Source organism: Capra hircus, chromosome 20 (assembly GCF_001704415.2).
Source record: "Capra hircus breed San Clemente chromosome 20, ASM170441v1, whole genome shotgun sequence".
NCBI classification, from domain to species: Eukaryota; Metazoa; Chordata; class Mammalia; order Artiodactyla; family Bovidae; genus Capra; species Capra hircus.
This window is the reverse complement of record NC_030827.1, coordinates 40,025,287-40,048,425: the sequence shown is the minus strand read 5'-3', so window position 1 is coordinate 40,048,425 and position 23,139 is coordinate 40,025,287. Positions and strand designations below refer to the sequence as shown.

The 23,139-nt window shown below is 42.5% G+C and overlaps 1 protein-coding gene across 1 annotated transcript in view; it reads right to left on the bottom strand.

Moving 5' to 3' along the window:
* ADAMTS12 (ADAM metallopeptidase with thrombospondin type 1 motif 12) overlaps positions 1 to 23,139 on the bottom strand; it is a 389,258-nt gene that overhangs the window by 174,498 nt on the left and 191,621 nt on the right. The window contains exons 4-5 of the mRNA XM_005694823.3: positions 15,509 to 15,705; positions 14,429 to 14,512 (exon numbers count right to left, since the gene is read on the bottom strand). Coding sequence (XP_005694880.2) covers positions 14,429 to 14,512; positions 15,509 to 15,705 — 281 coding nt within the window. The remainder of the gene's footprint in view (positions 1 to 14,428; positions 14,513 to 15,508; positions 15,706 to 23,139) is intronic.

Below are 23,139 nucleotides of genomic sequence, written 5' to 3'. Positions count from 1 at the left end.
GGAACCATCATCAAGTCAGTGTCCTCCTGTTGGTCTCCTCTCTCTCTTTCAACAGCCCAGTTTGTCATCATGTGCTGTTAACTCAACTTTCTCTCCATCTTTACTCCCAACTATCTGAGTTCAAACCCTCATCATTTTATTCTTGAATTAATTCTTGCAGCATCTTTTCACTGTTCTCCTTCTTTCTTCTTTTTAAATCTATCCTCCTTGCCATCACCAGGTCGATCCAGCCAAAACCAAAGTCTGCTCATATCACCACGCAAGACTTGAGACCTTTCAAAGTCTAGCCTCCAGGAAGCCCTCCCTTCATGCTTCAACCTCACAGTTTGTGTTCCAGCAACATTCAAACTGCCTGTTTTTACCATTTTCCTCACCCCAGACATATGTTCTTTCTCTCCTTGATTTCTTCAGGCTGCCTCTTCTGTCTAGAAAGCCTCAATTCTCTCCTTATTTATTCCCTTTAACTTACCTAATATCCATTAATTTTTAAAGACTCAACTGGGACATTTCCAAGAAGTCTTCCCTGCCTCCTCGTCTGGAGGAGTTTTCTACAAATATGTCGTGTTCACCTTGGTTCACAGCATTTGCTGCACTAGGTTGAAATGTTAAAATTGTGTGATGTTACTCTCAGAGATTTCCGAGAATCTGCCTTCCAGATTATAAACCTCAGTTTAGCTTGAATAAAATTCTTTTTCTCTTAACTTAGTAGTTAATTGAATTTTTGTCAACAGGAGAAAGAAAAAAAAAAAGGTTAGAGCCCCAAGTCTACCCTCAAATCATGCTTGCTTTCTCCTTATTGCCTTTGCCAGTTCTTCTTATAGCCAAGCAAGTGCACTTAACTGAGCTGCTGGTCATTTGTAGCTCGGTACTTTGCCCTTGTATAGAACTTTCATTTACAGTATGCAGCATTTAACACAAGTTCCATGTTACCACTTTCCTAGTAGATGTCATGACCCTTGCAGGAAATTTTAATTAAGCACAACTTTTTTCAGCCTCTTCATCTCCAAGTCTCATAAGAGACTAAGTCCAAGAAATACTCAGTTTCTTGAATGCACGTGATCCCAGGAGCCATGGTTAGCTATGCCTCAACACCATGTAGCTCTCAGCATGCACAAGATACAGAAGAGCTTCAGAGAGATAACACTGATGTACGATGAATAAGGGGAGGCTTATACTGAACATTTCCTATAAAACATCCTTGTCATTATCTGCACTTCTCAAAACAAAGCCCCATCCACACAATTTTTTTTCCTATTTCCTTTGTAAACAAAAATAGATTTCCCTTTTTGTTCCTTCATCATTTTTTCTCACCTCATTTTCTCATCCACTTCAGTCCAATTCACTTCTCACTTCCCCTTTCCTATTCATTTGAGTATGTGACCTGATTGAACAGGGAGGCGACCTAGAGGAAGTCAGCAATGGCTTGCATAAATAGTCCCAAATGGGAGAGGGAAAATGATTTTGCAAGAACGTGGCTTTTATTATAAGTTGTCCTCTTTGTAATCTCTCTCATTATAATGAAAAAAAAATCATGTATTGATTTCCTAGAGAATTTGTGATTCACTGCACAGTCTGATCATGCTCTGCTAGCTAGGCTTAGGTTCTTAAAAGAAAGAGAACAGGCAGAGAGAGAAAAGCAGTAAAAAGTTTAACTTGAAAACTTCCAGTGTACCTAAGGAATAACTCATCTGATGGTCAGAGGAAGAGATACTTGATATTTTTTAAAGTGGTGAGTGTACAAATTCATTGCCCATATTTTTTTGACATTTATCTTGAAAAAGCAGCAGTTCTACAGATTATTACAGACCCACACATCACCCTGGGGACAGGGGAGGTCACCAGTCTGAGTTGCCAAAGTCAACAGGCTTTTAACTCCAGAGTCTCACAGAAGTGAACCCAACACTAAATCTGGAGAGATATTCTCTGTGCAAACAGACATCTCCTTCCTATTTGTCAGCTCTGCTGCTCCTTCAAGCCAGCCTGACACCCCAAGGCCCTACCCCTCAGTGGCACTGTGATCTGGGGCCATGTGGCTGGCTTCATCCCAACTCACTCCCACCCCAGCTTTGGCTCTATCCTGTTCTTAAAAGAAGTCTCCAGATTCTAAAGACCCTATTCATCTCCTTCAGGTGTTTTGTTTTCCATCAAAGACTTTGGTACAATCTCCTCATCTGTGAAATGAGTATAATAGTAACAGTTGCCAGGGTTGCTGTGAGACCTAAATAATGATGATGACGATAATAAGAATGAGAAAGATACTGATAAGTAACACTGATGGAATGGTTTCAACAAGCCTGACTATGCTGACCATTATATGAATTAACATGCTTGATTCTCACAGCAACACCAGGAAGTAAACATTCTTATCCCCATTTTACCAAATGAAGAAATGGGGGCACAGACAAGAAACCTACCAGAGCTTATATGGCTAGGAAGAGGCGGGACTAACTATAAATCTGTGCTTGCCACGGTGTCAACTGCTCACAGAAGTAGGAGGGAAGAGAGCAGTCCCTGACCAACTATTGAGCAGGGAGGTCATTGAATGAATTGGTCTTAAGTGGAAAGGGCTAAAAGCCTAAGTTTGTGTCTGAGTCCCTGAGGGAGAACAGGAGTTCAAAAGATAGGATAGGGTCATAAAGTGAAGATGAGAGTTTGATTCAAGGCTGGATGGAAGCAAGACAGGAAAGAGAGCAAGTTGGTTCATATGTGAAGCCACTCTGATTTCTTGGCCCATGATGTCTTAATCAGCATGGCAAACATTTCCAGCTCATGGTTTTGTGTATGTGTGTTTCCACTGGTCTGAAATATAACCCTCTATTCCTTGAGATGTCTCTAGGATGCTCCAAAATGAGTATCATGTCAAACTTATCCTCAAAATGTGATGGAATTCCACAGTGGTTTTCACATGGCAGTAACTGAGAAATAGCACCCTACTCCAGTAATCTTAGCTGGAAAGTCCCATGGTCGGAGGAGCCTAGTGGGCTACAATCCAAGAGGTCACAGACAGCTGGACACAACTGAGTACATGTGCAGCTGACACAGAGGAAGTGTATTTTCCGTATGGAGGTTGACCACCAAGGCTCTTGAACCCAGCACAGAAAATGAAAGCCAAAATGGTGTGGGCTGCCAGGTAGGATTTTGAATAAGGAAGAAGAGAGTCATAGGAACTCACTGATGGCAGAGACCTACCTCCGTGTCCCCCACCTCATGTCACTCTCCACAAAGCCCCAGAGCCATCTCTCTAATGCTTCTCTCTCCACTTCATCTCTCAGTTTGGAATCATTCAGAAGGTTTCAAAGGATTAGATCCACATGACATTAGGGGTGATAGGCTTGTCATGATTTGGCCACTGTTGACCCTTAGCTTCACCCACTGACTGTTGCTCTCACTCATTCACGTTTTCCTTGATCTGTTCTAAACCAGTGGGGCTGAGTGGTGAGCAACACCAGACCCAGCCTCTGCACTTAAGTCCCACACACTAATGCAGGAGAGTGCATCAGGCCAAGAGATGTAAAATTATAACTCAGATATGTGCTACAAAGGAGAAATGCAGGGTTGTGGAATTATATAATAGAATGTTACTGGGCATGGATCTCAAGGAAGGCTTCCTCAGCCAAGTGACACTTGAACTGAGATCTGAAAGATAAAGGTGTTAACTAACTGAACTCCACAAGGAAGACAGGCTGAACAACAAGATGAGCAGTAGGAGAAAGCATGATGAATAGAAAACTATCACTCTATCCTAACAGTAAGTGGGACACAGTAAGAGTTTAGAGAGGGAATCAGGAAAACACTGGATTGCTTCAAATCAGGCATGTGCTTTGGGAAGGGATGTCAGGAGAGTAGAGATAATCAGATTACCATTTGGAGATCATCCTGGCTGCAATGAGAAAACAAGATCCAAAGGAATCCGAATAGAACAGAAAGTATATACAACTAGAGCCCACGGAAGAGACATCTGGTCCTGAATTTAAGTGATGTAAATGAAGTTGGTCAGAGAAAACTGACAGTACCTTTTGATGGGCTGGATTTGGGGCAGAGGCAGGAGGAGGAGGGATCATGGACGATTTCTAGGCCCTTGGCTCCTACTACTGGATGCATGCTGATGTCATGCACAGAGACAGGCAACACTGGAACAAGACCCGGTGGGAATGGAGGTGGGCAGGTTTTGATTGGCTATTTTCTCTCCTGCCTCCAGCGCAATCACAGTTTCCTTTTTTCACAACAAGCGATCTCAGTTTGAAGTTTTCTACTTTGTGTCTTTGTGCGGGAGATGCTAAGCCCCTAGAATCAGGAAATAGGACTTAGATTTGTGTTCGTACCTTCAGTGGCTAAGACGGCATTTGACAAAGAGTTGATGCACCACCGCTCGCTTCTCATTTGCAGATGAAGAAACAGGAGGGATGCAGCCGTGATGGGACTTTCTCAGTTACCCACGGGATAATGACAGAGGTGGGATGATGACAGAGTCGGGACTCGAACTCAAGTCTCCCTGCTCAAGAGCAGTCACCTTTCAACACCTCACACTAAACTTTCTGCCTGTGGCTACTGCTGCTGCTGCTGCTAAGTCACTTCAGTTATGTCCGTCTCTGTGCGACCTCATAGATGGCAGCCCACCAAGCTCCTCCGTCCCTGGGATTCTCCAGGCAAGAGTACTACAGTGGGTTGCCATTGCCTTCTCCGCTTGTGGCTGCTACCTCAATGTTAATTAAGGAATCATTACTGCTCTTTCTCAGGGATGCTTATTAGTTCAAGATGTGAAGAGCAGATCCAACTGTTCTCCGAGAATCAAGAAAATGGGAAATGTTAACCGCAACGCTCCAATGGGCTGGCAATTTTGTTGTCAAATTGTGAACCCTGTGCCACTTGGAGATTCTATAGAAGTTTGAATGAGGAAGACATTTGGCAATTGGGACAAAGGAAGCTGTGGCTATTTTATACCAATTCATATGTGTCTCATTGCATTTGCCAAATGAGGATGGAAAGAAAAACAATATAATCATGATAGGGCCAAAGAGGTAGTGACCAATCAAGTTCTTTCAAAGGATTCCACTGGCAGTGAGACTTTGGTGGCCTTGTTTCCGAAAATGAAGAGTTGCATGGTTCAAAGGGCTCCAATCCATGGAAAACACATATTGAGCTCCTACTAAGGCTATTGTTGAAACTGTGAGGGTAAAGGTTTTTCCTTTCTACACTTAGGAGAACCTTCCTTCCCCTCACTGCCAAAACCATGGCTAAGCATGCATATATGTTAGACCATTTTACAAGAGTGAAGATTTGCCCTCCAAGATCAGTCAGTCAGTTCAGTTGTTCAGTCATGTCCAACTCTTTGCAACCTCATGGACTGCAGCAAGCCAGGCTTCCCTGTCCATCACCAAATCCTAGAGTTTGCTCAAACTCACGTTCATCGAGTTGGTGATATCATCCACCATCTCGTCCTCTGTCGATCCCTTCTCCTCCTGCCTTCAATCTTTCCCAGCATCAAGGTCTTTCCTAATGAGACAATTCTTTGCATCAGGTGGTCAAAGTATTGGAGCTTCATCATCCGTCCTTCCAGTGAATATTCAAGGTTGATTTCGTTTAGGGTTGATTGGTTAGAACTCCTTGCAGTCCAAGGGACTCTCAAGAGTCTTCTCCAACACCACAGTTCAAAAGCATCAATTCTTCAGCACTCAGCTTTCTTTATGGTCCAACTCTCACATCCATATATGACTACTGGAAAAACCATAACTTTGACTAGATGGACCTTTGTCAGCAAAGTAATGTCTCTGCTTTTTAATATGCTGTCTACATCTGTCGTAACTTTTCTTCCAAGGAGCAAGCATCTTTTAATTTCATGGCTGCAGTCACCATTTGCAGTGATTTTGGAGCCCAAGAAAATAAAGTCTGTCACTGTTTCCATTGTTTCCCCATGTATTTGCCATGAAGTGATGGGACCAAATGCCATGATCTTTCTTTTTTTAATGTTGAGTTTTAAGCCAGGTTTTTCACTCTTCTCTTTCATTTTCATCAAGAGGCTCTTTAGTTCTTCTTCACTTTCTGACATAAAGGTGGTGTCATCTGCATATGTGAGGTTATTAGTATTTCTTCTGGTAATCTTGATTCTAGCTTGTGCTTCATACAATCTGGCATTTCACATGATGTACTCTGCATATGTCATGAACCTCTGTCTATAGTTCTTCAAGTACTCTATCAGATCTAATCCCTTGAATCTATTTGTTATTGTATAATTGTAAGGGATTTGATCTAGGTCATACCTGAACAGTCTAGTGATTTTCTCTACTTCTTCAATGTAAGTCTGAATTTGGCAATAAGGAGTTTATCATCTGAGCCACAGTCAGTTCCCAGTCTTGTTTATGCTGACTGTATAGAGCTTTTCCAACTTCAGCTGCAAAGAATATAATCAATCTGATTTCAGTATTGACCATCTGGTGATGTCCATGAGTAGAGTCATCTCTTGTATTGTTGGAAGAGGGTGTTTGCTATGACAAGTGTATTCCCTTGGGAAAACTCTGTTAGCCATTGCCCTGCTTTATTTTGTACTCCAAGGCAAAACTTTCCTGTTACTCCAGGTATCTCTTGACTTCCTACTTTTGAATTCTAGTCCCCTACGATGAAAAGCACATCTTTTTTGGTGTTAGTTTTAGAAGGTCTTGTAGGTCTTCATAGAAGTGTTCAACTTCAGCTTCTTTGGCATTAGTGGTTGGGGCATAGACTTGGATTTCTGTGATACTGAATGGTTTGCCTTGGAAATGAACAGAGATTATTCTGTCATTTTTGAGACTGCACCTAAGAACTGCATTTCAGACTCTTTTGTTGACTATAAGGGCCACTTCTAAGGGATTCTTGCCCACAGTAGTAAATACAATGGTCATCTGAATTAAATTTGCCCATTCCAGGCCATTTTAGTTCACTGATTTCTAAAATGTCGATGTTCACTTCTGCCTTCTCCTGTTTGACCACTTTCAAATTACCTTGATTCATGTACTTAACATTTCAGGTTCCTATGCAATATTGCTCTTTACAGCATCGGCCTTTGCTTCTATCACCAGTCACATCCACAACTGGACATTGTTTTTGCTTTGGCTCCATCTCTTCATTTTTTCTGGAGTTATTTCTCCACTCATCTCCAGTAGTATATTAGGCACCTACTGACCTGAGCAGTTCATCTTTCAGTGTCATATTTTTTTGCCTTGTCATACTGTTTATGGGTTTTCAAGGCAAGAATCCTGAAGTGGTTTGCCACTCTCTTCTCCAGTGGACCACGTTTTGTCAGAACTTTCCACATTGACCCATCTGTCTCAGGTGGCCCTACACAGCATGGCTCATAGTTTCATTGAGTTAGACAAGGCTGTGATCCAATTGATCAGTTTGGTTAGTTTTCTGTGATTGTGGTTTTTATTCTGTCTGCTCTCTGATGCAAAAGGATAAGAGGCTTGTGGAAGCTTCCTGATGGGAGGGACTGGCTGTGGGGGAATTTGGGTCTTGCTCTGAAAAGCAGGGCCATGCTCAGTAAACCTTTAACCCAATTTTCCATTAAGCGGTGGGGCTGTGTTCCCTCCCTGTAGTTTGGCCAAACTATGGTAGGGTAATGGCAGTAATGGAAATTGTCAAGTATAATTTTCTTGTAAGTTAGTCAAGCATAATTTTCAAAAAGTTAAAAACATATTCTTATACAAATATATGGTGAGCAGCTGTTCAAGATTTACTTAACACACTAATAAGGAGACAAGCAAGATGGCAAAACTGGATCGAAGGCAGATACTAAAAACTGATGCAATCATAGTAAAAAAAAAGAGAGAAAAAGAAAAACAAAGAAAAGGAATGCTGGACTAAGACTGCTAAATTAGATACACAATTATGTAATGGACCACAGACCAATAAAACCATAATCTTTGTAGTTATCTTATCAGCTGGACACAAATTCTTTCCAATTCTAATTGACAAAATCCATTTGTATTCTATCAGTTTCCTGAATGCTATCACCTTACTTTACCATCAGTTCAGTTCAGTCGCTCAGATGCGTCTGACTCTTTGCGACTCCATGAATTGCAGCATGCCAGGCCTCCCTGTCCATCACCAACTCCCAGAGTTCACTCAAACTCATGTCCATCGAGTTGGCAATGCCATCCAGCCATCTGATCCTCTGTCATCCCCTTCTCCTCCTGCCCCCAATCCCTCCCAGCATCAGAGTCTTTTCCAATGAGTCAACTCTTCACATGAGCTGGCCAAAGTATTGGAGTTTCAGCTTTAGCATCAGTCCTTCCAATGAACACCCAGGGCCGATCTCCTTTAGAATGGACTGGTTGGATCTCCTTGCAGTCCAAGGGACTCTCAAGAGTCTTCTCCAACACCACACTTCAAAAGCATCAATTCTTCGACCCTCAGCTTTCTTCACAGTCCAACTCTCTCATCCATACATGACCACTGGAAAAACCATAGCCTTGACTAGATGGACCTCTGTTGGCAAAGTAATGTCTCTGCTTTTCAATATGCTATCTAGGTTGGTTATCACTTTCCTTCCAAGGAGTAAGTGTCTTTTAATTTCATGGCTGCAGTCACCATCTGCAGTGATTTTGGAGCCCCAAAAAATAAAATCTGACACTGTTTCCACTGTTTCCCCATCTATTTTCCATGAAGTGATGGGACTGGATGCCCTGATCTTCGTTTTCTGAATATTGAGCCAACTTTTTCCCTCTCCTCTTTCACTTTCATCAAGAGGATTTTTAGTTGCTCTTCACTTTCTGCCATAAGGGTGGTGTCCTCTGCACATCTGAGGTTATTGATATTTCTCCCGGCAATCTTGATTCCAGCTTGTGTTTCTTCCAGCCCAGCATTTCTCATGATGTACTCTGCATAGAAGTTAAATAAGTGGGGTGACAATATACAGCCTTGACGTACTCCTTCTCCTATTTGGAACCAGTCTGTTGTTCCATGTCCAGTTCTAACTGTTGCTTCCTGACCTGCATATAGGTTTCTCAAGAGGCAGGTCAGGTGGTCTGGTATTCCCATCTCTTTCAGAATTTTCCACAGTTTATTGTGATCCACGCAGTAAAAGGCTTTGGCATAGTCAATAAAGCAGAAATAGATGTTTCTCTGGAACTCTCTTCCTTTTTCGATGATACACCGGATGTTTGCAATTTGATCTCTGGTTTCTCTGCCTTTTCTAAAACCAGCTTGAACATCTGGAAGTTCATGGTTTATGTATTGCTGAAGCCTGACTTGGAGAATTTTGAGCATTACTTTCCTAGCAAGTGAGATGAGTGCAACTGTGTGGTAGTTTGAGCATTCTTTGGCATTGCCTTTCTTTGGGATTGGAATGAAGACTGACCTTTTCCAGTCTTGTGGCCACTGCTGAGTTTCCCAAATTTGCTAGCATATTGACTGCAACACTTTAACAGCATCATCTTTCAGGATTTGAAATAGCTCAACTGGAATTCCATCACCTCCACTAGCTTTGTTGTACTTATGCTTCCTAAGGCCCACTTGACTTCACATTCCAGGATGTCTGGCTCTAGGTGAGTGATCACACCATCATGATTATCTTGGTCATGAAGATCTTTTTCGTACAGTTCTTCTGTGTATTCTTGCCCCTTCTTTTTAATATCTTCTGCTTCTGTTAAGTTCATACACTTTCTGTCCTTTATCAAGCCCATCTTTGCATGAAATGTTCCCTTGGTATCTCTAATTTTCTTGAAGAGATCTCTAGTCTTTCCCATTCTGTTGTTTTCCTCTATTTCTTTGCACTGATTGCTGAGGAAGGCTTTCTTCTCTCTCCTTGCTATTCTTTGGAACTCTGCATTCAGATGCTTATATCTTTCCTTTTCTCCTTTGCTTTTTGCTTCTCTTCTTTTCACAGCTGTCTAGACCATAACCAAACAAATCCACATCCCCATAGAGTGAGAAGAGTCATGCTAGCCACTGAAAGGATACATAGTCTTTGTTTTGCCTAGTTTCTAAGTCTGGGTTAAATCTTTTTTAAAAACGTTTACAGAAAGGGAAATAATAGGTATTTCATGATACCCAAAGTATGTCTTTAGTGACTAAGGCAAGTGTAAGTGATAGTGGGGAGAGGAAGGAAAAAGGATAAGGCTTCAGAGATCACTGACATTAAGATTTTCTATTGTGGAGGCTTCCACACAGAAAGCAGTAAAACTTGCCTTGAGCATTTTGACCTCAGGTCTCCTATTTGCAAAATTCAGACTTTAACTGAAGAAAGTAGTGAAAATCACTAGACCATTCATGTTTGACCTAAATCAAATCCCTTATACACTGGAAGTGACAAATCAAGGGATTAGATCTGATAGAGCGGCTGAACAACTATGGACGGAGGTTCATAACATTGTATAGAAGGTGGTGACCAAAACTATCCCAAGAAAAAAAAGGCAAAAAAGCAAAATGGTTCTCTCTCAGGCCTTACAAATAGCTGAGAAAAGAAGAGAAGTGAAAGGCAAAGGAGAAAAGGAAAGATATATGCATCTGAAAGCAGAGTTCCAAAGAAGAGCAAGAAAGCCTTCATAGGTGAACAGTGCAAAGAAATAGAGGAAAGCAATAGAATGGGAAAGACTAGAGATCTCTTCAAAAAAATTGAGACACCAAGGGAACAATTCATGCAAAGATGGGCTTGATAAAGGACAGAAATGGTATGGACCCATCAGAAGCAGAAGATATTAAGAAGAGGTAGGAAGAATACACGGAAGAACTATACAAAAAAAAGGTCTTAATGACCCAGACAACCATGATAGTGTGATCACTCACCTAGAGCCAGACATCCTGGAGTGTGAAGTCAAGTGGGCCTTAGGAAGCATTAGTACAACAAAGCTAGTGGAGGTGATGGAATTCCAGCTGAGATATTTCAAATCCTAACAGATGATGCTATTAAAGTGTTGCAGTCAGTATGCCAGCAAATTTGGAAAACTTAGCACTGGCCATAAGACTGGAAAAGGTCAGTCTTCATTCCAATCCCAAAGAAGGGCAATGCCAAAGAGTGTTCAAACCACCACATAATTGCACTCACTTCAAATGCAAGCAAGGTAATGATCAAAATCCTTCAGGTAGGCTTTAACAGTATGTGAACCGAGAACATCCAGATGTTCAAGCTGGATTTAGAAAAGCAGAGGAACCAGAGATGAAATTGCCAGCATTCATTGGATCACACAAAAAATGAAGGAATTCCAGAAAAACATCTACTTCTGCTTCATTGACTATGCTAAAGCCTTTGACTGTGTAGATCACAACAAACTGGAAAATTCTTAAGAGATGGGAATACCAAACCACCTTACCTGCCTCCTGAGAAACTTGTATGCATGTCAAGAAGCAACAGTAAGAACCAGACATGGAACAATGGACTGGTTCCAAATTGGGAAAGGAATATGTCAAGGCTGTATATTGTCACCCTGCTTACTTAACTTATATGCAGTACATCATGTGAAATGCCAGGCTCGATGAAGCACAAGCTGGAATCAAGATTGCCGGGAGAAATATCAGTAATCTCAGATATGTAGATGTCACAACCCTAATGGTAGAAATTGAAGAGGAAATGAGGAGCCTCTTGATGAAAGTGAAAGAGGAGAGTGAAAAAGCTAGCTTAAAACTCAACAATCAAAAAATGAAGATCATAGCATCTGGTCCCATCACTTCATGGTAAATAGATGGAAAACAATGGAAACAGTGACAGACTTTATTTTCTTGGGCTTCAAAATCACTTTGGTGATTGTGGCCATGAAATTAAAAGACGTTTGGTCCTTGGAAGTAAAGCTATGACGAATCTAGAAAATGTGTTAAAAAGCAGAGACGTTACTTTGCCAACAAAGGTCCATATAGTCAAAGCTACAGTTTTACCAGTAGTCATGTACAGATATGAGAGCTGGACCACATAGAAGGCTGAGCACCAAAAAATTGATGCTTTCAAGTTGTGGTGCTGGAGAAGACTCTTAAGATTGCCTTGGACAGCAAGATCAAAGGAAATCAAGATTAAAGGAAATCACCCCTGAATATTCAATGGAATTACAGGTGCTGTAGCTGAAGCTCCAATACTCTGGGCACCTGATGTGAAGAGCTGACTCACTGGAAAAGACCCTCATGTTGGGAAAGATTTAGGGCAGGAGGAGAAAGGGGCTACAGAGGATGAGATTATTGGATGGCATCATCAACTCAACGAACATGAGTTGAGCAAACTCTGGAAGATAGTGAAAGACAGGGAAGCCTGTCGTGCTGCAGTCCATGGGGTCCCAAAGAACAGGACACAACTGAGCAACTGAACAATTCCTGTTAATGGAGATTTGAATAACACCCTTCTTTATCTCAGCTGCTGGTTAAGAGCTATAGATTTCAAAATCATTTCACCAGGTTGGATGTTTCATTCATTCATTAAATTCTACTTAATTCATTTATTCATTCATTTAAGCCCAGGCACTGTGTTAGGTGCTAGAGATAAAACCAAGAATAAACATATTTACTGCTCTCCTGGAATTCACATTCTGATGGTGATTGAGATAAGCAAGAAAAAAGTAAACAAATACATAGAATATTAATGGATTAAGAAAGGAAGTAAACTCCATTCTGTGATGGAGAGTGCTAAGTGGGGCCAGCTTTGGGAAGGCTGCTCATTGAGACCTCTCTGAAGAAGTGTCATTTAAGCAGAAGCCTTGGAGTTCACAAGGTGCCAGCCCTGAGCAGAGCCAGGGGAAGGATGTTTCAGGCATTGGGAACCTCAAGTCCACAGGCCACGAGGCTCAAGAATGCCTTGGGTGCTCTAGAACCTATATGAAGTCCTGTGCAAAGTGGTGAAGAAAGGTAGAGAGTGACACACAGAAAAATGGGAAAGTGGAAGGAGGCCAGATCATGAAACTCTCCATAGGACAGAGTAAGAAATGCTGAAATTATTCTGTGAAAGTGAAAGTTGTTCAGTTATGTCCAACTCTTTATGACCCCATGGACTATATAGTCCATTGAATTCTCCAGGTCAGAATACTTGAGTGAGTAGCCTTTCCCTTCTCCAGGGGATCTTCCCAACCCAGGGATCAAACCCAGGTCTCCCTCATTGCAGGTAGATTATTTATCAGCTGAGCCACAAGGGAAGCCCAAGAATACTGGAATGGGTAGCCTGTTCCTTCTCCAGGGGGTCTTCCTGACCCAGGAATCAAACTGAGGGCTCTTGCATTGCAAGCAGATTCTTTACCAACTGAACTATCAGGGAAGCCAAAAAATCCATTAAATGTTTTGTTCAGTGGAGCACCTCAATTTGCATTTAAAATTTCCATTCTAAACTGCTATGTCAAGATTGGATTACAGTGGTGGTGGGCAGGGAAGCATTACAACAGGAAGAACATGAAGGATTCCACTGTGGTAGAGAGGATAAAGGTAATCAGTGATAAAGCCAAACAAACACAATGACTGTGGAGATGACTAAGAGTGGGTGATTCGGCGATGCGTTTTGAAGGCAGGAGCACTGTGGGCTTTGCTGCAAGATGTGCAAGACAAGAAAGGAAGGTGGATCAAGGATGATTCCCAGACTTCTGAACAGTGCATAATAGTACCGCTTACTGAGATGGGGAAGAGGAGGGCTGAAGAAAGGCAGGAGGCAGAAGTGAAATGCTTTGGGCAGCGAGTAACCGAGAATTCCATTTCAAATTTTAAGTTTCCAAGTTCAAGTAGCTTAGAACACATCCGGGTTGAGATGTTGAATAAGCAATTGGATACGAATCTGGAGCTCAAGTAGCAGATCTAGGCTGGAGGTATCAACTGAGTCTCAGCATGTCCATGCTCTGTAAGTCTCTGAGGCCAGATGGAATCCCCGAGTAAAAGTGCAGAGAGACCAGTGGGCCCAGAACAGAGACATGTGTTACTGTGCAAGAGGGAAATAAAACAGTAAAAAGGTTCAGTATCTCCACATCTCTTTGAACTGTTTGAAATCACTCAGTCAGAACATGATTTAATCCACTTTGGAATATTCTTAGGCACTGCTGTCAAGCTGATTTGTGAGTTACTAGATACAAAGACTGTCAGATGATTCCAAGTATGTATATCTTGGAAATCTCCCACTTGACATCCCTGAATTCCCAAGAAAATAACACAGATGGGCTTCCAGACATCTTTCTGGTACCCTCTTTCTTGTCCATCAACAGCTTTTCTGAAGATAGGGGGTAGGGAGTGTGAAGGGCATCCCAAGTGGCACTAGTGGTAAAGAACCCACCTGCTACTGCAGGAGACGTAAGAGATGCAGGTTAGATTCTTGAGTTAGGAAGATTCCTGGAGTAGGAAGTGGCAACCCACTCCAGCACTCTTGCCCAGAGAATCCCGTGAACAGAGGAGTCTGGTGGGCTACAGCTCATAGTGTCACAAAGAGCTGGCCATGGCTGAAGTGACTTAGCATGCCAAGGAGTGTGAGGATCTAGGTTGGAAGAGTGGTGGGGACACTATGCCTTACCTCTTCTTCTTCAAGGAGAATGAGCCGAACCACAACGATGTGAATTGCATTGCCAATGCTTGGGTTATGGAACAACCCGGTGACCTAGAGTCAGAAATGGAAAATCATTAGTCTCAGGTGAATAGAGAACAGATAAATACTGGAGGAGGAGAAAACCAGCACTGTAATGCCTTTGCAATAATTCCTTATCTTATAGGTCCGAAGTTTTTGGTGGAGTTCAAAGATGAGTGAGACATGACCAACGGGGAAGGCAGAAAGCATTACAATGCAAAAGGGACGCTTGAAATTAGGGGTCACTAACTTTATTCCAATTCTAGCTCCAACTATCTTGAAGAAATAATGTTCCAGTTCTTTGCCTCAGTTTCATTTGTGGAAATTCTTATATAATTTCCTATATAAATCAGTGAGAAAAAAAATCATGCTAAAGTGATTCAGTCATTTGATAAATAACTACTAGAAAATGTACAAGATAAATTATAGGTTTTCCTAGGATACATGTTTTTAAGAAAAACAGCAATTTGCTTTGAATTTCCATCCTTAAATATCTAGGCATGTATGTGTTTAGTTGCTCAGTCATGTCAACTCTATGCGACCCCATGGACTGTAGCACACCAGGCTCCTCTCTCCATGGGATTTTCACAGGTAAAAATACTGGAGTGGGTTGCCACTTCCTTCTCCAGGGGGTCTTCCCAACACAGGGATTGAATCCATGTCTCCAGGATCTCCTGCATTACAGGTACATCCTTTACCCACTGAGCCATACCTAGTTCAACTAGGTATGGAAAATTTTATAAATATAAGTACAAATACTAAATATAAAAATATTATATATTATATATGTAGGACCAGGGAATTCTGTGGCAGTCCAGTGGTTAGAACTCTGCCCTTTCACTGCCAAGGGCCTAGGTTCAGTCCCTGGTTGGGGAACTAAGATCCCACAAGCTGTGTAACCAAACAAATTAAAAAATTAAAGAACATAAAAGAACCACAAAAAGGTCTCTTGGTTCTTATTTGGCGGGTGGAGCATTTCTAGAGATATCTATTCACCTGCTGCCCATGCCCCCATGAGGTCTGACATACCATGTTCATGATGGTGAGGATATAGGATTCCACGTTCTCCCTCCCATGGTACTCAATCATCTTCGTGTCGGCCACCACCAGCGTCTCCACCCACCTCTCCTTGCTGATGGAACGCCGAGAGAGGCTTCTGCCTCGCAAGTGGCTCCTCTCCCACTTCTCTCGCAGTAGCTCTTGTTTCTGGGAGGTGTCAGGACTGTCTAAACATTAACCAGAAGATAATGGGTTCATTCTCTATCTCTCTCACATACTGCTTACTTATGTTCATAAAGATGCAAGGCTGTAAGTTTAAGTTATGTTTAATAATGGTCAAATACAACATTCTTACCTACATGATTGAAATGGAAGAAGAATACCATTCTTCCACTGAAATGGAAAATAATTAATACGACAAAGATAAGTAAAATTGGAATATGACAGGGAGATTCAAAGTACAGCTCTGAAATAAATGTTACCTATTTTGTCAAATAGGTCCCTTATTATGAAAAAGATATTACAAGCAAGAATGAGAACTTTTTCTTTCCCTTCTCCTCCTCTTACTCCTCTAAATTATTCAGAGCTTACTGAATGCAAGGCAGGGTGCTGCTGGTGCTAAGTCGCTTCAGTCTTGTCCAACTCTGTGAGACCCCATAGACGGCAGCCCACCAGGCTCCCCTGTCCCTGGGATTCTCCAGGCAAGAACACTGGAGTGGGTTGCCATTTCCTTCTCCAATGCATGAAGGTGAAAAGAGAAAGTGAAGTCACTCAGTCGTGTCTGACTCTTAGCGACCCCATGGACTGCAGCCTACCAGGCTCCTCTGTCCATGGGATTTTCCAGGCAAGAGTACTGAAATGGGGTGCCATTGCCTTCTCTGGCAAGGCAGGGTACTAGGCTTTAAAATGCCAAGCCATTTATCCTCTTGAACATCTGACATGCATACTGCTATCTCCATCTTGCAAATTTGGAAACTGATGCTCAAAGCAGCTGGTTAAATATCTTCCCCAAAGTTGCACAGCCCATAGTTATCAGTGGTAGAACCAGAATTTTTTCTGCCCTAAAATCATGCATTTCCATATACACACACTGTCTCCCACAGAGTAAACATGCATAAAACTGCAGAAATGTAAGCTGGAGAAGCTGCATGCGGTTCAGGACATTCTATTCCAAGAAGGTATAAAATGAGCTGGAGAAGATCTAGCAAAGGACAGTAAAACTCTCAAGGTGAGGCATAGGTTTTGGAAAAGATTTAACATATGAGGATCATAGTTTGGAAGGCAAAACCCAGGAGAAGTTACAGAATCAGGAAGAAAACTGAAAACATCTTAAAACTCCCAGAAGTTTGAGAAGCACTGCCCTGAAACTTGAAGGAGGTCTGCTTAAAACCAAAACAAGAATGAAGTGCTACTTCACACATTGAGAAGCTTAATGCCTGGTGGTGGTCAAGTCTGAAAGGTTTCAATGGGCTCAGAATGGCTGAGTGAGTGAGTGACCCCATGGACTATACAGTCCATGGAATTCCCCAGGCCAGAATACTGGAGTAGATAGCTGTTCCCTTCTCCAGGGGATCTTCCCAACCTAGGGATCAAACCCAGGTCTCCTGCACTGCAGGCAGATTCTTTACCAGCTGAGCCAGCAGGGAAGCCAAAAGGAGTTAGGGAGTAGACAAAAGATGAATTTACCAAAAGAGCAAATAAGGCAAGAAGCATGGGCTAATGGACAAGCAGAGTCCCAATCTTTGAAGATTTCTATCTGGAAGACAGTGACACACCTGCTCCCTGCTCTCCTCAGGACCCTGGAGCGCTAGCTGGGAGAACATGCAAGCAGAACAGAAAAACTCTCAACCCCTTCCTCATCCCTGGTGATGGCCACCCAGCCTCGGCTTGAAGACTTCTGGTGCTAGGGGCACACATCAACTCCCAGTCCTCTCCTGCACTGAGCTAGAACTTCCCCCTTGTAATTTCCATTTATTAGTCTGGTCCTATTCTTTGAAGGTATCTATAACACCACCCCCTCCTGAGGCCCTGCCTCTGACTCGGAATTGGGACAACCAAAACCACATCCTGCCCTCTGCCCACAGTGCTCTCTGGGTTGTAGAGTTCATAAAACTCATTTGCTCTGTAACCCATCCTGGTTCCTCAATTTTGCTTCCTATGTGAAGTTAGGACACATTGCACTGACTAATATTTACAAAAGAGATGAGACACAATCATCAGTTCAGTCGCTCAGTCATGTCCGACTCTTTGGGACCCCATGGACTGCAGCACACCAGTCTTCCCTGTCCATCACCAACTCCTGGAGCTTGCTCAGATTCATGTCCATCGAGTTGGTGATGCCATCCAACCATCTCATCCTATGTTGTCCCCTTCTCCTCCTGCTTTCAATCTTTCCCAGCATCAGGGTCTTTATCAATGAGTCAGATCTTCACATTAGGTGGCCAAAGTATTAGAGTTCCAGCTTCAGCATCAGTCCTTCCAAAGAATATTCAGGGTTGATTTCCTTTAGGATGGACTGGTTGGATCTCTTTGCAGTCAAAGGGACTCTCAAGAATCTTCTCCAATACCACAGTTCATCATAGGTCTAAATAAATTCAAATTTTATTCTTGGGCTTAATAAACTTGGGCTTTCCAGGTGATGCTAGTGGTAAAGAATCTGCCTGTCAATGCACGAAGTGTTTGTTTTAAGGGGAGAAATCTAGCCAAGGGGGCAGTATAAGTAAGGATGAGGTCCATTCCTAACAGAGGACTGACTTTCTATAATCAGAAGCGAAGGAAGAGCAAGGATCTGGGCAACATCCACTGTGATGTCCAGGATACCCTGTGCACCAGCAGAATAGAGGCCCTGGAGATACCAAGGAAATGCAAATAACTGTTTTTTCCCTTTTCCCAAATGCTTTTGGCAGCTCTTCACAAAGCTCTCTCACATTTAGCACTCTCTCAGGTAGAAGACAAACCTAGACAGGTATTAAAAGCAAAGACATCCTTTGCCAACAAAGGTGCATATAGTTAAGGCTATGGCCTTTCCAGTAGCCACATAAAGATATGAGAGTTGGACCGTAACGAATGCTGAGCACTGAAGAACTGATGCTTTTGAACTGTGATGCTGGAGAAGACTCTTGAGAGTCTCTTGGACAGAAAGGAGATCAAACCAGTCTTTCTGAAAGGAAATCAACCTTGAATACTCATTGGAACTGATGCTAAAGCTGAAGCTCCAATACTTTGACCACATGATGCCAAGAGCTGACTCATTGGGAAAGACCCTGAGGCTGGGAAAGATTGAGGACAGAAAGAGAAGTGGGTGGCAGAAGATGAGATGGTCAGGTCATCAATCCAAGCTGATGGTTGAATCAGCATCACCGGTTCAATGAACATGAACCTGGGCAAACTCCAGGAGATGGTAAGGGACAGGGAAGCCTGGTGTGCTGTAGCCCACAGGGCCCGGAAGAGGCAGACACGACACGGCATCTGAACAACAACAGCAGGTAGCAGGGCCATTCTCTGCCAATTCTGTCTTAGACTCGGGGTTACCTGCAGACGGGAGCAGACCAAGCCTTGAGGAAGTTGCCTGGAGGACGCTCGAGTATCATCAGGAAGCAGGGAAAGTGAACACAGAGCAGAAGACTCTGGAAATTATATTTTTCTGTGCTCTAGAGAGTGCCTATTTAGCATGCCAGTAGTTTCCAGAAGCTACCTCTTCTGCTTAGGGAATCGTTCCAGGATTTGTCTCCTACCATGACTCAACTCTTCCCTCATCTGGATTCTTTTCAGCTGCCTTGTTCTCAGAGTTCCCATGGGGAAGGAGCTTTAGAAGGATGTTTAGCTTAGAATGGTTTACCGCTGATTGGATATTGGCCTTTAACTGGAACTACTGCTAGGTATGAGAACCAGTTTCCCCCAAGAAGATCCTCTCAAGTTAGTCACACTCTATAGCTTCCAGATAAGTAAGACCTCGTACCCTTGTTCCTACCTTCTTGCCACCAACATGAGTGAATTCTTGGGATACAATTTGGCAGGGACACAATTTGGCAAGGACACAAACACCAACAGCCACCTCTGATGGAGAGCCTGGCCTGTGATGAATTTTTTTTAGATCTGATATTTACTGCAGTCATCCTTTAATATCTATAGGGAATTGGTTCCAGGACCCCCACAGCTGCCAATATCCATGAATATTCAAGTAATTTATATATAAGGGGGCATCATGTTTGTATATAACCTAGGCACAACCTTCTGTATACTTTAAATTATCTCTAGATTACTCGTGATACTTCATATAAAGTAAATGCTATGTAGATAGCTAAAAATACAATATATGTGCTACACAAACAGTTGCAGATGAGCAATAAATTCAAATTTTTCTTTTTGGAATTTTCTAGGCTTTTTTTCAGAGGGGGCAGTATTTTCTAGCCAAGGTTTGCTAATCTGTGGTTGGTTGAACCTGCAGCCATGGAAGGCCAACTGTATTTAATTCTCAACAAATATTTGAGGTCAGTCTTATTCTTATCATTTTTAAGTGAGAAAAAATGAGACTCAGAGAGGTTATATTTATTCAAATTTGTCCAAAGCCTCATAGCCATTAAGCAGCATATGAGCATTTTAGACAAGTCAGTCTGAATCACATTTAAATTGTGGTGTGGAGATGGGAGTGAAATTCCCAGGCAAGACTTGCCTGGAAAAAGGAAGAAGAATGCCTTAAGTCTAATAGAATCTAGATAGCTTGTCCAGGCCCACTGTTATTAAGATTTTTTGATGCAGACCACTTTTAAAGTCCTTATTGAATTTGTCACAACATTGCTTTTGTTCTTTTTATGTTTTGGTCCCAAGAATGTGGGATTTTAGCTCCCTGACCAGAGATTGACTCCATACCCCCTGCATTGGAAGGCAAAGTCTGAACCACTGGACAGCCAGGGAAGTCCCTGAGACCACCACTGACCACCACCCCACTCCCTGGGCCTGGCTTGGGCCACTTCTGCACTGAGCCACTTGCAAGTCCCAGAACCTTCGACAAACGTTCTCTTCATCATCCCTGACTCCACCCTCATGTACAGGAAACTGAACTGAACCCCTACTTTAAATTTTTATTTTAGCTACGGAACACTTTCTTCAAACACAGATTATGCAAAGAGCATAAAAAAGACCGTGACTACAATCAGGTGGCAGATGACCCTGAGGGGGATTCCACATGGCACAGGTTTAGGCCACCAGATGACACCATCTCTCAGTAACCTTTCAGCTCTGGTGCTGAGTTGAACCAGCATACCTTCCCATCACCCATGCACTCTGTCAACTGCTGGCTGCCATCACACACCTGCAACCAGATCCCCTTTTTAGCAGGACACTGTGGCCTTTCCCAACAGACCTGAATGTCAATGCTGGGGCCATGTCCTTTAGCAATGATCGCTGAGCTGCCAGTGGTGTGTGTGTGTGTGTGTGTCCTTCAGGCTGGCTTTGGATAGCGTTCTTTGGATAGATTTGGATAGATGTCTCAGCTAGGAAATCCATTTCATTAAAAAAAAAAGTTTACCTCTTTTGTTGAGAACTAAAAATATTTTTACACTTATGTAACAGACCCTCCATTTCTCAAAACTGGCCACTACTAAAGTGGAAACAGCTGTCCTTAAAAATAAACAAGTGCAGCCTCATGAATCTAAGTGTTAGTAACTAGTAGATGTCAAAGCAAGAACCCCCCAGGTTTAGGTGTGTGGACATAAATATAAGCACCTGAATAAATAAGATGAAACATACTCTCCAAGGGCTGACTGGTCTTGCCTGATGAAGTCCTAACTTCACTCAGAATGTGCCAAAAAAGAGGAAGGAAATCATGGACAACTTTGGAAATGTGAAATTCCCTGAAATCACAACATAGAAACCAAATCAAGTCTAAGTAAAAGGGAGGCTTTGAGATCTCTCTGGAGAGTCAATCAGAATGAGAGTTTATAAACATTTTAATCCATTAGTATTCTATTGTAAATTACCACTTTCGTTCATCACTAACATTTGGAATGATAAGGAATTCCCCTGATTCGAAATCTAATCCCACACACTTTCTTTCCCTTCCTTATCTCCTAATAAAAATGTACTGAGGCACTTCTCACCATGAAGATCGGATGCAGAAGAGGCAGCTGGGGGGCAGAAGGAAGACTAAGAAAAACTGAATAATCAACCAAGTGGGTAATGAGTCCCAGCACGTTTCAACATTGGTAGAATTCTGGTGACACATTTTCCTCAGCTTCATGACTAAGGGATAGGTGAATAAGTCAGGGACCTTCACACACACCCAAGTGAAAATGTTAGTTGCTCAGTGGTGTTTGACTCTTTACAATCCCACGGACTATAGCCTGCCAGGGTCCTCTGTCCATGGAATTCTCTAGACAAGAATACTGGAGTGGGTAGCCATGCCCTCCTCCAGGAGATCTTCACCAAGGAATCAAACCCAGGAATCAAACCCAGGTCTTCTACACTATAGGTGGATTCTTCACCATCTGAGCCACCAGGGACCCAAGGCACCATGAAAGGCTTCTGTTAGGCTCTATATCCTTAGTGGTGAGCTCTCCTTTTCTGTAGGTATCAATAAAGAGAATATTCCCACACATTTACATTTTTATGTAAGGCATGCTATTCTACCAGCCTATAAAAACTAACTATATTGGGAATCTCCAGATGGGAAATTTGGCACTGTTTCCCGGGGATTCTTGATCTTAGGACTGTTTACAGAGCTCCTCTTAATACTGAGACTTCCATGGCACATTACTTGCGAAATACAGCTTTAAGGAAGACAAATTCAGGAAGGAAGTTAGATTAAATGGCTCTTTAGATTACAAGAATCTGTTATTCTAAAATTATCTGCATGAAAATAAAGGGGGAGAAAAGTCTTGCCCAGAAGCTACAGAGTGAGAACAGAAATCCAGGTTGCTTTAAGTAGCTTACGCTTTCTTCTGAGGTTTTAATGAAGGTTTACATATTGATGGACCAGAAAGACCTATTACATAAGTAGAGCCACTGAGCCAGTGGAAGAGTCTGGAGATGAGTCTTGGAGAATGGAGCTCTCTTCCATCTGTGGGGATATGGGTGATGGACCAGTATGGGACCAAATTACCATTTACCTAGGGCTGGTGCTGAGCTTCAGTAGGACCTTCCAAGGAAAGGGCCAATCTGAAACTCCACATCTACCTCCATTTCTGGCTGTACTTTTTAAAGATTACTGAGCTCTCTAAACATATTACAAGCTCAATAAATATGGTACAAACTATTTAACAGGCTTTTGCCAATGCTCACACAGACCTACAGCCGGGCACTGACACAGAAAGAAAAATGATTTGGTGCTCTCCAAACAGATGCAGGCCACTCTAAGGTGGTGGGCAACCTAAGGTGACTACCCTCATAGTTTCCCTTCTCTGTTATTTGTATCAGGTCCTTAAAACGACCATGTCAAATACCCTATCATGTCTAAGGCAATTTCTGCTTGCCTTTATGCTGACTGTGTCAGACTACCAGTTGCCCCAATATTTGTTCCTCCTCCTTAAATTTTTGCTGGGAAGCTGGCCTCCTAGAAGAAAAACTAAATGCCCCAGCCCCCCTTGTGGTTAAATTCTGACCAAGGGGACATGAGGCAGTGCTACATGAAACGTATAGAATTTAAAGGGAAGGCATGGATACTT